The sequence below is a fragment of the Nesoenas mayeri genome (genome assembly GCF_963082525.1).
Source record: "Nesoenas mayeri genome assembly, chromosome: 16".
NCBI lineage: Eukaryota > Metazoa > Chordata > Aves > Columbiformes > Columbidae > Nesoenas > Nesoenas mayeri.
Window position 1 is genome coordinate 10,576,897 of NC_137562.1, and position 13,849 is coordinate 10,590,745.

Genomic DNA, 13,849 nt, shown 5'->3' on the forward strand with positions numbered 1-13,849 from the left:
TGCGCTCCCGCCCCGGTGGATCCCAGCCCGGTGAGCGCCGCCCCGGCCGCTCCCGTCCCTCTGCCCCCGGGCTCTCGCCGTGCGGCGGCGGGCGGAGCCGGCAGGGGGCGCTCCTCCCGCCCCTTCCCGTGCGCGCGGCCCCGCCCGGTCTCCGCACCCGCCCGCTGTCGCCATGGAGACCGGCCCGGGGCCGGGAGACGGGGACGCGGGGTACGGGGGGAGCCCCGGGGGACTGTGGGGTACGAGGGATCCGCGGGGGGCTCCCAATGGGACAGAGGGGGTGTCCCCATAGGAGAAGCCCCCAGGGGGATGGGGCGGGCAGGAGCTCCCCGCGGGGCAGGGGGGATCGGTGAAGTTGGGGTTCACCAAGGGCTCCACAGCCCGGGGGGTGTCTCTGTGCCCTTTGGACTCACAGCAGCCGGTCCGTGGGGACGGGCAGGGCCGCGGGCTCAGCCCACACGTGGGGTGACGCTTGTTCCTTCCAGAGCCTGCGCAGAGATGGATGCACAGGTCCCGAGTGTTGGGGCGCAGTCCAAGGGAACAGTAAGTCTCTTGTTCCTGTGGGGTTTCTGGTACTCACAGCACTGTGGCTGTAAATACAGTGTCTCTCCAACAGGCCTGGGACTCACTGCTGGTGATGGGCACAAAGGGGCACGTGGGAACCCCGGAGGGTTGTGGAGGGGACTCAGATCTGGGGGTCGAGGCAGAGAGGTGTCTGCTCCCAAACCTCCTCTGACTCCCAACCTGTTCTGTGCTCCCCTCATGCTGAGTTTAGGATAACAGCAAACGGCAGAAGCCAGAAGCAGAGGAGAGGAAATCTCCAGCCCACAAGGTGACTTTGCCACCGCACACCGACGAGGACAAGAAGAAAGGGGAGAACAAGAAGCCAGGTTGGGAGAGATTCCCTTACACACTGCGCTGCTGTCCCTGCCCACCGGTGCTGCTTTCACATTAGCCCAGCTCTTTCTGCTGGGAGATGTTCAGCAAAAGCCACAAAAAGAAAATTACCCAAGGGGAAGTGCTGAGAATAAAGGGGGAGAACTAGAAAAGGCCAGGGAGAGCTTTGTAGGCAGCTCCTGGGCTGTAACTGCAAGCAGCTTCTGCTGGGGCTGCAGGTTTGAATTCAGTCACTCCGTTGTTCTTTTATGTTTCCCTCAGCCGCATATGACAGGAGACAGTAGATGTGTTAAAGCTGGACTGCAAAATAAACACACTCCTCTATTTTGTTTTACCAGTTTCATTTACACAGAGTAAAAAACCACACTTGGCTTTGGAGACATCATCGTCCCAAGAGAAACACACAAATTTTGCTGACAAGAAATTAGCGCTTAGGAAGGCTGAATTAGCTAAAGCCTTGGAAGAGATCGAAATGACCACGGTATGTGTGAGAAACATCCAGAGCTGGGATGTAGGTAGCAAATCCATACAGTTACCCTGGCGGCCTTTATGGAAGAAATTCTAGCAGTCTGACTCACGCTTGCAAAATGGCATGTGTTTATTTATTAATACGCTGGAGGTGGTTATGCTGCTCTGCTTAGTGCTGGTGAAATCCAACCTTGATATTGTTGGAATTAAGAGAAACCAAGAGAGATTCCAGGCTGTAGCTGTAGGAGGGATGAGATTTAAGAAGCATGACCTGTTGGAAAAGACTGTCGGTATCAGATTTTCTCAGTGTGACAAAGAGAAGGTTGAGGTGGAGGACGTGGCTGCAGATTTTCGGCAGGTGAAAGGTGGTTATAAAAGAGATGGGGATCCTGCAGCTGGCAGTGAGGACGGTGGGCGCAGGAATGAGCTGTGTGGGGAAGTCAGAGCATCTTGGCTGAGGTTTGTTGTGTGATGCCAGGATGGTCAGGGCCTTATTGGTGCTGTTACCCTGCGACAAGAATGTCCTGGGGATGGCAGATGATGGTAACAAAACTTGGGGCGGGTAGGACTGGTAGATTCTCCAACACTTTAATCCACAAATTCCTGTAGCATCTGATCGATCTAAAGAAAAATACCATTGAGGAGCTGAAGCAGCGTGGTGCCCACCTGGCAGAGACCAACTGCCGTCTGATGAGGTACATCCAGCACACTGATGACAGCACTGCCAAGCAAGCCAGGGTCCTGCTGCAGGAGTATGAAGCATTTCAGGTGAGGCTTTAGGGCTGACCAACAGACCCAGTTCAGCAGAACACGGAATTTCCCATTAGTTGTTAGGACTAGAGAAGGGTCAGACACTGTCCGGTCCCCTCCCCTGCACTGTGTGTGACTGGAGTGTCCCCAGTCCTGGGGGAGCTCTCTGATGCCCAAAGGTCCTGCAAGATGCTCGTTTTGTGCCTGTGTTTTAAAGCCACGAGAACACCCTGGCTGTAACTGTCCCAAGCACCAGTAATCACTCCTGTAACACCCCAAACCCATCCCCCTGTAGTGTCCTTGGCTGCAACTGGCTCCTGCAGCACTGCTCTTCTCCCCAGAGCAGCTCCAGTGCACGAGCTGGCAGCAGCCACAGCAATGGGTTCCTCTGTGCTGCTAATGCGAGAGCCAGCACGTAAGCTGGTCAGGGATGGAGCAGGAGGACAGTTCACAGCTCTGTGGGATGAAGAGTGACTGGATTTCTTTCTATGCAGAGCGTGCAGGCAATGGTGCAGACTCTCAATCAGAACCGGCTGGATACAGCAAGGGCAGAGCTCCAGGAAACAGAAAAAACATTGGAAAAGAACCTGGGAGGTGAGTTTCTCACACCACTATGAAATGCAGTCTGTGCACCATGTTATCTTTGCTTTCCATCTTATTAGGTTAAAGACACTGTGTTGATCTTATAAATGTCAACCAATTCAGTTTCTGAAAATGAATCCTGTTTGCAATATAGGATGATCTTTCCATCAGCCTGTCGGGAGGGACTGAGCCCTGTGACAGTGGCAGCGTGCTCTGGAGGAGGGAAGTGCCCCCTCCCCGGCAGCTCTTTGCACTGTCCCCTCAGGTCAGGATCTGCTCAGGGGTCTGACTTGCATGGGCCATTCCTGCTCCCCACCAGGTGTGTGATCTCTGCAGAAAGAAGGGCTCAGGCAGACGCAGGACAGACTCGTCAGCTTAGGGAAGAAGCAAAGCTCTGGAATCCCTCTGTTGAGAGTTTCTCTTTTGACTTTCAATCAGAGCTACAGCAGCAGCTGGAGGAAGCCACAGCAAAGGTTCAGATTCTCCAGGAGGAGCTCAGCACGCTGCGCCCCTACATCAATGGGCACTATCCAGAAGAAGATATCAAGATCGTCTTTCTGCAGCATAGCATTGAGAACCTGAAGAAGCAACAGCAGGTGCTGAGACCTCTCCTTCCCTGCTGCGTTCCCAGGGAGGAAGGTGAGGGCAGGGAGGAAGGAACACAATGGTGGTCTTGCCTAACACTCCTGTTGTTTCTGTGCGCTGCTTCCCGCTGTCCTCAGGTGGAGACAGAAAAGACAGAAAAAATGGTGGAGGCCGTGTTGGAAGAATTGCAAGCAAAGGCACAGGCGGAACAAGAGGCAATCCTGCAGAAAGTCGTGGAGGTTTGTGAACATCCCAGCAAGTGAGATCAGTTTCTGGGAGCTGGGAGACACAGCCGGGGCTGCCACATGTTGCTCATTGGTAATAGCACAGTGCAGCAGGCACCCCAAATGACAGAGCATCACTGCTGCCCTCCCGTGCCATCCTGGGGCTGCTTGTCAGGCTGGGAGGGGACATGAGAAATGATTCTGAGCTGCTGCTGTAGTCTCATGAGTTGAAATATTCTCAGACTTGCTCCCGAGAGTTTGCCACGTGGAGGTGAGTGCATTGTGACCCAACATTCACCCTATTTTTACGGTCCCTGTTTTATTACATTATTTAGATAGCTGCTTCGCTAATTGGCTGTGACACCACTGTGGCAGTGCACATGCGTTTGTAATAAATTCATGAGGAAATTAAACTATATGCGGCACTACTAAACAGGGACTGCTGTCGTTCTTCCCAAAATAGGAGGAACTCCTGTTGCCCTGTTCCTGCTTGCGTGACGTGCTTAGCCCTCTTCCTGGGTCAGCAGCTTGAGAGCACTAAGAAAATATTAATTACTGACTCAATTTACAGCCTGCTCTGGTGCAGAACTGCTGTGCCCTTTTACAGGTGATTTTGTAAGGACGGGTGATATAAGTAACCCAAGCAATATTAATAAACTTTCCCTGGGAAACTGAACTGGATCTCTTGAGTTCCTCAATCTCATTCCACAATCAGCATGATGTGATCTCAGGAACAGTCTCTTTCGAGAAACAGAACCCAAACCTCATTTGAGCAGAAATTATTTCCTCAAAGAGTGACGTGTCTGGGCACAGCCCGCGTTGGCACCCAGCAGTCGTGGGGTTTCCTGCTGGTGGTTACTGGGGATTTTCTTCAGCTGGTTTTCTTCTCTTCACCCGTGCAGGAGATGTTGCTGCACCACGATGGCCTGAAGCAGATGATGATAAACAACTACATTCTGCAACGTGAAATACTGAGGCAGAGGGAGGTGAGCGAGCTGGGGAAGAGCGGGCGCAGTGCGGCAGAGCCGGCCATCCTGAGCCCTTGCCCGTCCTCAGGACTTTTTTGCCTTAGTGGGGTATGTTGCCTCCCTTTTCCACGGGAGCCAGTGGGCACTTGGGACATCCTGAGGACAAGCCATCCAGCAGGTATTTCAGGGAGCCTGTTAGAGGATTCCTTGTACAAGGGATGTTTTCTAGCTCTGCTGTTTGCGAAATCTCTAAAAAAAACCCCAAAACACTCCTGCTTCTCTTGCAAAGTAAAGAACTCTTGGAAATTTAATTCATTCAGGCTAATAAAGACCTGGAAAAGGAGATTGGCGAGCTGAAGATAAGTATCCAGACACTGCGCCAGAGTGCAAGAGACCCAAGAGAGATGATCTTTGCTGACGTTCTTCTCCGCAGACCGAAGTAAGGCTGGTCGGTGGGCACACGCAGCCCTTTTCTGTGGCCTTGGCTTGCAGAGCCTTTGGCACCGAGTGCTAATAGCCTCACCCCGTCATTTCCACAGACGTCGCTGTTAGACCTACACCCAGCCTGGGGAATAACCTCACAGTTACGTTGGGTTCTGCTTGGGAAGACACTGCAGGTCTCATAGTATTGCCTAAGAGCAGCTGGGAACAAGGAGCATTCCTGGCGAGGCAGGTCTTGCCCACCTGGTTGTGTGAAATGGCAGCAGTGCACTGGGGGAACAAAGATGGGCAGCTATTTCACCTCATATGCAAAAAAAATGTGTCGATGGCATTGGCTGGCAGAAAAATGGCAAAACTTTATGATCTTTCTCCCTGCTCCTCCCCTGCCCCAGTTCTCTGGTAGCGAATCACATCCAGAGCGCAGGTTGTGGGTAATCCCCGCTCCCACTTGCCAGCGTGCGCTCTGCTGGTACTGGAGGTAAGAATTACACAGCGCAAGGCGAATCCTTACTTAGCGTGGACAGAGAGAAGGCCCTGCCAGCTCGGTGACAGAACACGGGGCTCCCCTCGCAGGGACAGACCCGGCAGGGCCAGCTCTGCAGGCTGACGCTCAGCAGCACCCAGCTGTGACAGGCTGTTTTCCAACAGACCCACAACAGGCTGAGGCCATAATGCTGCCCATTGTCCTGCAGCAGCCAGGACAAATCACAGATGATTCAGAGCTGCTGAGGCACCTCAGCTTCCTGTGCTGCCCGCTGACCAGGGGTACAAACCTGAGAAAAAATGGGTCAAAGATGTTTGAATCTTGAGTATGCTGTCCTGAAACCCGTAGTTGTGCACAGAACAGTGTGCATATGCACTTTTATTTACAGCAGCTGCCTATACAAATTGTTCTTGGCACAGAGATGTCTGTTAATGGAATCATTCCTTTCCGGCGCGTCCCGTTGCTGCAGGTGCAGGTCACCCCCCAGCTCCCATGCACTTCACATGCCCACGGGGGTTATTTTGCGTGAAAATATCATCCCTTGGGATGAGCAGATGCTCTCCCAGCAAACCAATGGTGGTGCGGGCAACAACAGGGGCCAGATCTCCCGCTCCAGGCCTGGGGTTTTAGCTGGAAGCCGGTACAGCTGCAGCGCTGCGGAGGCTCGAGCCGAAGCAGGAGGAAAACCTGGAACGTGTCAGGAGACCATGGGAGGGGGGCGAGTGATGGATTAGTGCAACTTAGGGTTTTTTTCCGATAACAACAAAAAAATGATAAAAACAGGGAATTAATTAGGCTCGACATCTGGTGGGGCTGGGATTACTGAGGGTGGCTGGGAGGAGAGTTAAAAATAGCAGGAAGGCCCAAGTGGAAAGTTTCTGTAACATCACAAGTCAGGCATTTGGTGCTTACCCGCGCTGACAGGCGGGAGCCCGTGCCAGCCCCGCTCGCCATCCCGCGGCCCTTTCCCACTGACCTCCCTGCAACTTTTCACACGACTTCACCGGCCCTGCTTTTTTTTCTAATTAACCCTTTGGTTCCTGACACCGGATTTGCTTCCTGAAGGAGCAAAAATCAGACCCGATCTGTGCTCAGCCTGGAAGCGTAAGGGTGCACGGGAGCGCAGGGCTCTTGCTGACCCTCCTCGGGTCCTTTGTGAGCCCAGAGGAGCTGTGACCCCTGCATATCTGTTCCCATCTGCATTTCAGTTTTCTCTCTTTAAAAACCCTCTGGCTTCCAGGGGCCCCGGCTGGATTTCAGCAGCAGCTTCAAGCCCCGTGCTGGGGACACTCTGGATGCACAGTTTGTCCTGGGCTCAGACGGAGATGGATGAGAGCAGCCCTGAGCAAGCCCAGCTTGCTGTGCTTGTCCTGTCTATGCGAGAAAGCAGATGTACCTGGCTGCTCCGACGGGCTTTCTCCGCTTCTGTTTGTCTTGCGGGGCTGACAGTGAGGGGCAGCTGGTTTAACTCCTCTCCCTCTCAGAGCCCCAGGGTTACATCTGGCTCTGCCTGGCGGGGAAGGCTGGTGAGCACCAAGCCTGTCTCGCAGTCACAAGCACAGTCTCAGAAAGGGCCGTGGAGCAGGGCTGGGGTTCAGAGCTGATTTGTAGGCAGAGTGTTTAGCAGCCAGGGCAGACCGTGAAGGCTGAGCTGAAAAGCAAAATAGTGTTGGGGTGAGCTGGAGGTTGGGCTGGGATCTGGTTCCTGCTGAACAGGGGCTGTGCACAGCAACACTCAGCTGCTTTTCAAGGGGTTTTGCCCCTGACCCCACAGCTTTGTCCTGTGTCCCCAAGCCAGCCTCTGGGCCCTCCCCACAGGCCCTGGGACACAAAGGCAGCGGCACAGCGAACACAAGGCTCACTTCCCCCCGCCATCCCCCGGGTGGGCTGCACAGAGCACCTGAGCAGTCACCCACCTCCTGCCCTGGCCATGCAGGAGCTTCTCCTCCTCCTCCTCGCGCCAAAGCAGCTGAAGTACAGTAGTTTATTCCTGCTCTTTGCTTTGCCTGTCCTAAGTCCCCTCTCTCGCTCAGGTGCACGCCTGACGCTGAGGTGGTCCTCGGCCTCCCCACCGAGGAGGAGCCGCTCAGTGGATGCCCAGCCCCTTGCCCAGTATGCAGCACGGCGGGGCTCAGATGAGGTGCTGAGGAAGTGCTGCTTTCCCATCACCACTTCTCCATCTCAGCCCGCCTTGGGGACTCGTGGATGCGGTTATGTGGTGCAATAAAGGTGTTACTGTCATTCCTGGCTTGCTCACTGGCTGCAGTCGCTTGGATGGAGCACAGGGTGAGCCCTATGACCACAGCACCCGGTGAGGATCGCCAGCCCTCCTGCAGCTGTGGCCTGACTGTTGTGGTAACGCCAGAGGGTTTGAAGCCAAAAGGAGCCTCTCTGTCGCTGTTCTGTGACTGTGAAGGGTGTCCTGGAACTGGCCCTGGTGCCCTGAGGTCCTAGCAGCGCATCCCAGTGTGGGCCAGACTGGTGCCCACACAGGGCCGGTGCTCAGGGGGTTTGGTACAGCACCAGCGGTGCCTGCGCTGCTCCAGCGCAACCAACCAGTTCAAATAAAACCAGCTCCTCTGCTTGCCCGTGCCAAGAGAGCCCCAGTTTGCACTTTCTGTTGCTGGCTCTTGGTGCTGCGGCATCTGCCGAGCAGGGCCCGGGCAGGACTCCCGGTCCCGGCAACGCACGGCCTCTCTGGGCACCGCGCACCGGGCAGGACTCGCTCCTTACTTGGCAAAGCGGCGGAGCCGTGCGCTGCCCCCCGCCGCCGCGAGATGGAGCCGGGCGGGGCGCGGGGAGCGCGGCCGTGGGGAGCGGGGCGGCGGGGGGACGCGGCCCGGGCACAGCGGAGCGCGGCGGAGCCCCCGCCCGCGGCAGCGCATCCCGGGCGGGACGTCCCGGGGCGATCGCCCCCCCTCACTGCTCCCCGGGACCGAGGGCACAGGCCCCGGGAGAACTCGCCGTGCCCCGGCACCGGGAGCCCCGCGGGGACCTCGAGGACCGGACAGAGCGGCCGGAACCGGGGCTGGGGCCGGTGAGGGCGGGGGTGTGTCCGGGGAGGAGGGACTGGGCGCGGCGAGGGGCTCCACCTCCCGGGGTTTAAAGCCCGCGCCGGGCGGTGGCGAGTCTGTCCTGGGGAAAGTTGTGACCGAGCTGCCGCCGGCTCGAACGGGCACCGGGAGCGGCACCGACACCGGGAGCGGCACCGACACCGGGAGCGGCGCGGCCGGGGGGAGCGGGCAGCCGGGGCCGCTCGGGGCGACCTCTCCCAGCCCCGCTGCCCTCGGTGCCGCCAATGACCCTGAACACGCAGCGCGGGAGCAAGAGCCCGCTGCGGAGGAGGGCCAGCACCCCCGTGCCGCGGCCGGAGCTGCCCGGGGCCACCGCGCAGCCCGAGCCCGGTCACCCACAGCTTGGCCAGTCCGCGTCCGAACCGGGCGGCCGCGCTGCGGCATCCCGGGCCAGCTGGTCCTCCGAGTCCTCGGGCTCCTCTGGCTCCTGGGAGCCCCTGTACCGCGTGGTGCTCCTGGGGGATCCCGGCGTGGGCAAGACCAGCCTGGCCAACCTCTTCGCTGGTGTCCAGGAGCGGGACCTGCTGGAGCAGCACGGAGGTGGGTGCGTGGCAGCGGGCTGGTTGGGGCCCCTCTGCAGTGGGGTCACCTGCCACGGGGCCCAGTGGAGGTGGCGGGGAGGCTGCGTGCACAGCACTGTGATGGGAAAAACCAGTGTGTGAGGTGGAGAGGAGCCTGGTGCTGGGGCTGAGGCCCAGTGCCTGGGCAGTGCCACACCAACCGGGCTCTCCCGGTATCTTGCAGTGGCTGCGTATGAGCGCACGCTGTGCGTGGATGGCGAGGAGACCACGCTGCTGGTGATGGACATCTGGGAGCCGGAGCAGCGGGTATGGCAGGGCGGGGTGCTGCAGGGAGCCCACGGCACTGTGTCTGCTGGGACGTGCCCAGGGGTCGTTGTATGGGCACAGCCGCTGCTGTGGGGTCTCTGAGCTCTGTAGAGGTCTCCCTGGGGCTTGCCTAGCCATGTCCAGGGCTCACCACTGCCCTCACCGCAGAGACCTGGACAAGATACGGGCTGGGGTCACATCTCTGACCAGCCCTTTGCCCAATTTTCCCTGCGAGGGAGGCCACCTGCTGTGTTCTCACTGGTGGGGACTCTCATGGTGAGGCACTGCGGGAGCAGGAGCAGCCATGAGAGCATAGGATGTCCCTCACATGAGGGGCAGGCGGGGGGAGGAAAGTGCTGTGGGGAAGGAGTGCAGTGCCAGCCCACACGTCCGCGTGAGCTGGTGCTGCCAGCCAGTTCACGTGCTCCAGCAGGCAGAGCAGTGGCCTCGAGAGCCTGGCATGGGGCATTCCCTCTGCCCAGCGCACGGAGGCACCTACTGGGTGGAAATGTCAGCACTGCCGTCACTGTCTCCTTCAAAATGCCCCTTTGCCTCCCTCCATGCCGGGGCCCAGTGTTCCCACAGGTGCCACCCAGCAGTGACCAGTCCCCAGGAGTGGGGATGGAGCTGGTGCCTGGGCTGTGCGTGTGGGCACAGCACCTATGTGGGCCGGGGCTGCATTTTGCACATGGGGCTGCGCTCTTTGGAGATGCCCCAGCACCATAATGCCCTGACCACAGCCCTTTATTTCCACCACTGCTTCATGCCTCCCTCCCGGCTGGGCCCAGGGTTGCATGGCTGAGGGCAGTTCTGGGAGGTGCAGCCTTAACCGCTGAGCCGAGCTGAGCCCACAGCCCCAGTCTGTTCCTGATAGAGGAGGAGACTCTCAAACACCCCCCAAAGCCTAAAGCTTTTAATCATCGTTTTACTGATAGGGCCACATGTGCACTCTCCAAGATGTGGAGGCTGGTAGGTCCCATTGGTGTCGGGGTGCTCTACTGTCCCCCAGGAGCAGTCAGGGCTGCCACCAGCCCCTGCAGTGTGGTGATATGTCATACACCATGTGGTGGCAGGGTGACAGCTGGCTCCGAAACCAGTGCCTGCAGGTGGGGAACGCCTACGTCATCGTCTATTCCATCACGGACCGGGGCAGCTTTGAGAGCGCCTCAGAGCTGCGCATCCAGCTGCGCCGTGCACGGCAGGCTGAGGACATCCCCATCATCCTGGTGGGGAACAAATCCGACCTGGTGCGTCGCCGCGAGGTGTCTGTTGAAGGTAAGCAGTTGGGGATGGTCTGGCTGGTGAGGACCCCCAAGGGGTCCCTGTTTCCAGACTCTCCACACAGCTGCCCCCCATCCCTCCTCTGGACATGCAGCTGCTGTCCTGTGTGCGGCAGCACCCGTCCCTCAGCACTCGGGGTGCCAGCGGGGCTGTGTCCCCTCCCTGCCCTTCCCTTGCAGAGGGCCGTGCCTGCGCCGTGGTGTTTGACTGCAAGTTCATTGAGACATCGGCGGCTCTGCAGCACAACGTGGCCGAGCTCTTCGAGGGGGTGGTGCGGCAGATCCGCCTGCGCCGCAGGGGAAAGGAGGCCCAAACACGTCCCGCACCCCGCCAGAAGCGCAAGGAGAGCCTCACCAAGAGAGCGCGGCGCTTCCTCGACAGGCTGGTGGCCAGGAACAGCAGCAAAGTGACCCTCAAAGCCCGCTCCAAGTCCTGCCACGACCTGGCCGTGCTCTGAGAGCCGCTGCCTTCCTGACCCTCTGCACACATGGGCTGGGGACTCTCCGCCAGCAGTGTGGCCAGTGCCTCCATGGAGAGCTCAGACATGGCCAGAGCGATGCTGAGGACGTGGAGCTGTTTTTATGGGTGCTGAGGGATGCCCAGGGTGCTCTGGATGCAACCACTTCCCCTCCAGGACAGAGGACAAGTGGGGCCAGGTCTGCACCCGTGGAGCAGAGGGCGGAATGGGGACCTGCGCCTGGGGAGGTGGGATCCTGGATTATGGAGGCTTCTGAGGAGCAGGAGGTGAGAAGGGGCTGTGCCCCAGTGCAGGGCTGGAGGCTGGCGGGAGCATGGCTGTTGCTGCATGTGGTGCCTGTCCTTTGCAGGGCAACAGGGACAGGCTAGGGCACCATTGTAGTGTCCACCTTAAGTGTCCACCCAGAGCCCAGCTGTGGAGAGGAGCCAGGGGAGCACCAGCAGCATTGCCTGGCGCCCCTGGCCCCTCTGCACCAGGGCTTGTGCTACATCTCCCAGGCACCAGCACTTCTCAGACAGAGGTTTTTCTTCTGTCTTTTTACTGGTGCAATGGGGAAAACTCTTGATCTGCAGAATAAACTGCATCAGGGAGGTGCTTGTCTCTGCTGGGTCCCTGCTGCAGGGAGCAGTGTCCCAGAGCTCAGTTCCTCACCCACAGCCAGGGCGGGGAACCTGCCTCCTGCTCCAGCCTCACCAGGCAAAACACCTCAGGGCAGGGAGAGCCTTCATCTACCTTTGACAGAAGTCTTTGTCCCTCACCCAGTGGTCGCAGCATAGTCCCCTGCGATGGCAGATGCCCCAGATCCCCCTGCACCTTCCAGCAAGCTCCAGAAACCCGCCCTGGGAAGGGCTGAGCTGTGCTGCCGTGCAGCTCTCTATCCCCAAGCACCGTGGGAGCCGCGGGCTGGGCAGGGAGCCGGGTGCTCGGTGGCTCCCGGTGCAGGAGCCGAGCAGCGGGGCACAGACGGGAAGGGACGTGCTTGGCTGCAGCGAGTGACCCCGGGGAGGTGACGCTGGAGCCGCAGGGGGCTCTGCCGGTTGTTTTTCGGCTGCGCGGCGGCGAGCAGCCGGGACGCCGCGGGGTAGCCGGCTCGGCGGCCCCGGGCCCGGTGCCAGGGAGGATCAGCGGTGCCCTCGCTCCCCGGGTCGGGTCGGGAGTTTCCGCTCCCTTCGCGGCTCGGGCGTGGGGACCCACGGGCTGTGCAGCTGGAAAGGGGGTCACCGGCGCAAAGGGGACACTATCCCCATGGGAAAACAGTCTCTCCACAGGAGCAAGCCTTAGTGGGGGCTTCTCCCCCACGGCTCTGTCCCCAGGACCGAGGGATCTCGCTCAGGCTTATTCGTGCTGAACGGAGTCTCCCCGAGCCGTTGCAGCTTTCTCCCCGCTGCTGCTATACCGGGGCCCAGGCCCGGAGCTCCCCGCACCTCGGTGCTGCGGAACGCGATGCTGCGGTTCACTCCGTGCCCGTCAGGGGGGCCGGGATCTGCACAGCGGGGCCGGGGGCTCCGCGCTGCCGCCTGTCCCTCCTGCAGCTGCAGCCGGCGCTTCCCTGCGGCGGGAGGGCCGGGGGGGGCCGCGGGATGGAAAATTGGCAGCCGGCAGAGAGGGGAGTGGAAAGAATGAGCTCAAACCCAGAAAAATGCGGCCGAGCTGGAGGGTGGGAGGAGAGGCCAAGGGGGAGCCGGGGCGAGGTGCTGGGAAATGGAGCGAGGGAGGACGGAGGAGGGTGCTGAGCACCGGCGCTGAGCCAGCGCCGGGGCCGGGCAGCGCCGAGGGGGCCACTGCCAGACCCCGGGGCACACGGAGATGGACGGGGGCCCCACCGCTGCCCCCTTCTCCTCCAGCCTCCTCGCCGGTCTCCTGCGAGCCCTCCCGGCTCCCCATCCACCGCCAGCCCCGAGGGGACGGTGCCCACAGGCAGGACGGCGGGGCCGGGGGCTCCTTCGGGTTCTGGTTTAACCAAAACGCCAGGAGCCGCTTCCCCCCAGCCTGCGCTTCGGGCTCTCCCCGTCTCGGGGTGATGCGACCGCTCCGGTTAACCGGGGATGCTGCCTGCTGCTGCCCTCGCTGCCCGTCCTTCTCTGTGGGAGCACTGGTGGCAGGGAGGGTACAGCACCCGGGCAGGGGGCCAGCCCCGCAGAGAGGGACATCGGCACTCCCGGGGGGGCCTTTCCATCTGCCCTCGCCTGCAGCAAACGATGAATCACCCCGGGTCCTGAAATAGATCTTTGTTTGTTTGTTTGTTTTTTAAAAAAGGAAGAGGAAAACATTAAAAAACAAATCAACAACTTGCTTTTTAATCCCTGCTGCCGCCCGTTCCCCTGGCCGCGGCTCGGACCTAAACTGCGGGCAGCGCCCTTTAACTTCGCTCAGTTTTTATCCCCGCCGGTGTCTCTGCCCCGCACAGGAGGGTGAGGGGGCCGGGCACGGCCAGGCTGCCGGCAGCTCGGGAAGGGGGGACATTTGTGAGGAAAACACGTTTCAGCCAGCGCCCCAGCAGAGCCCCGGCCCCGCTCCAGCGGGGGGCAGCTCGCTGCCATTTGTGAGACATCTTCACGGAGCGTAGCCGTGGGTGGGCTGGGAACGATCGGCGGAAGGCAGGAGGACCCATGACGGATGGAGGAGAAGCCTGGGAGCCCCGACTCGCTGGGGCTGGCGGTGGCTGAAGCCGCCGCCTTCCCGCTGGTGGCCCGGGGGCTGCGGGGAGCGGCCCCCTGCCCGCAGGGAGCCCCGTGCTCCCGCCCGCTCCCCGCACCGCGGGACTGGGCAGGGAGGGACAGGCCGGTGGCC

At 60.0% G+C, this 13,849-nt stretch overlaps 2 protein-coding genes across 2 annotated transcripts; both read left to right on the forward strand.

Annotated features, from left to right (window-relative positions):
- Positions 1–172: 172 nt before the first annotated feature.
- Positions 173–7,538, forward strand: LOC308046694 (uncharacterized protein C20orf96; the record flags this gene model as incomplete). Its single annotated transcript, XM_080354692.1, has 10 exons — positions 173–210; positions 486–543; positions 776–890; positions 1,236–1,378; positions 1,975–2,133; positions 2,610–2,709; positions 3,136–3,521; positions 4,409–4,492; positions 4,795–4,913; positions 7,433–7,538. 10 exons carry the CDS (start codon positions 173–175, stop codon positions 7,536–7,538), a joined length of 1,308 nt encoding a protein of 435 aa, XP_080210818.1.
- A 1,159-nt stretch (positions 7,539–8,697) lies between these two features.
- REM1 (RRAD and GEM like GTPase 1) lies at positions 8,698–11,038 on the forward strand (the record flags this gene model as incomplete). The annotated part of the gene is made up of 4 exons (XM_080354923.1): positions 8,698–9,013; positions 9,218–9,300; positions 10,374–10,575; positions 10,761–11,038. The coding sequence occupies 4 exons, from the start codon at positions 8,698–8,700 to the stop codon at positions 11,036–11,038; spliced, it is 879 nt and encodes a 292-aa protein (XP_080211049.1).
- Between the last annotated feature and the right edge of the window lie 2,811 nt (positions 11,039–13,849).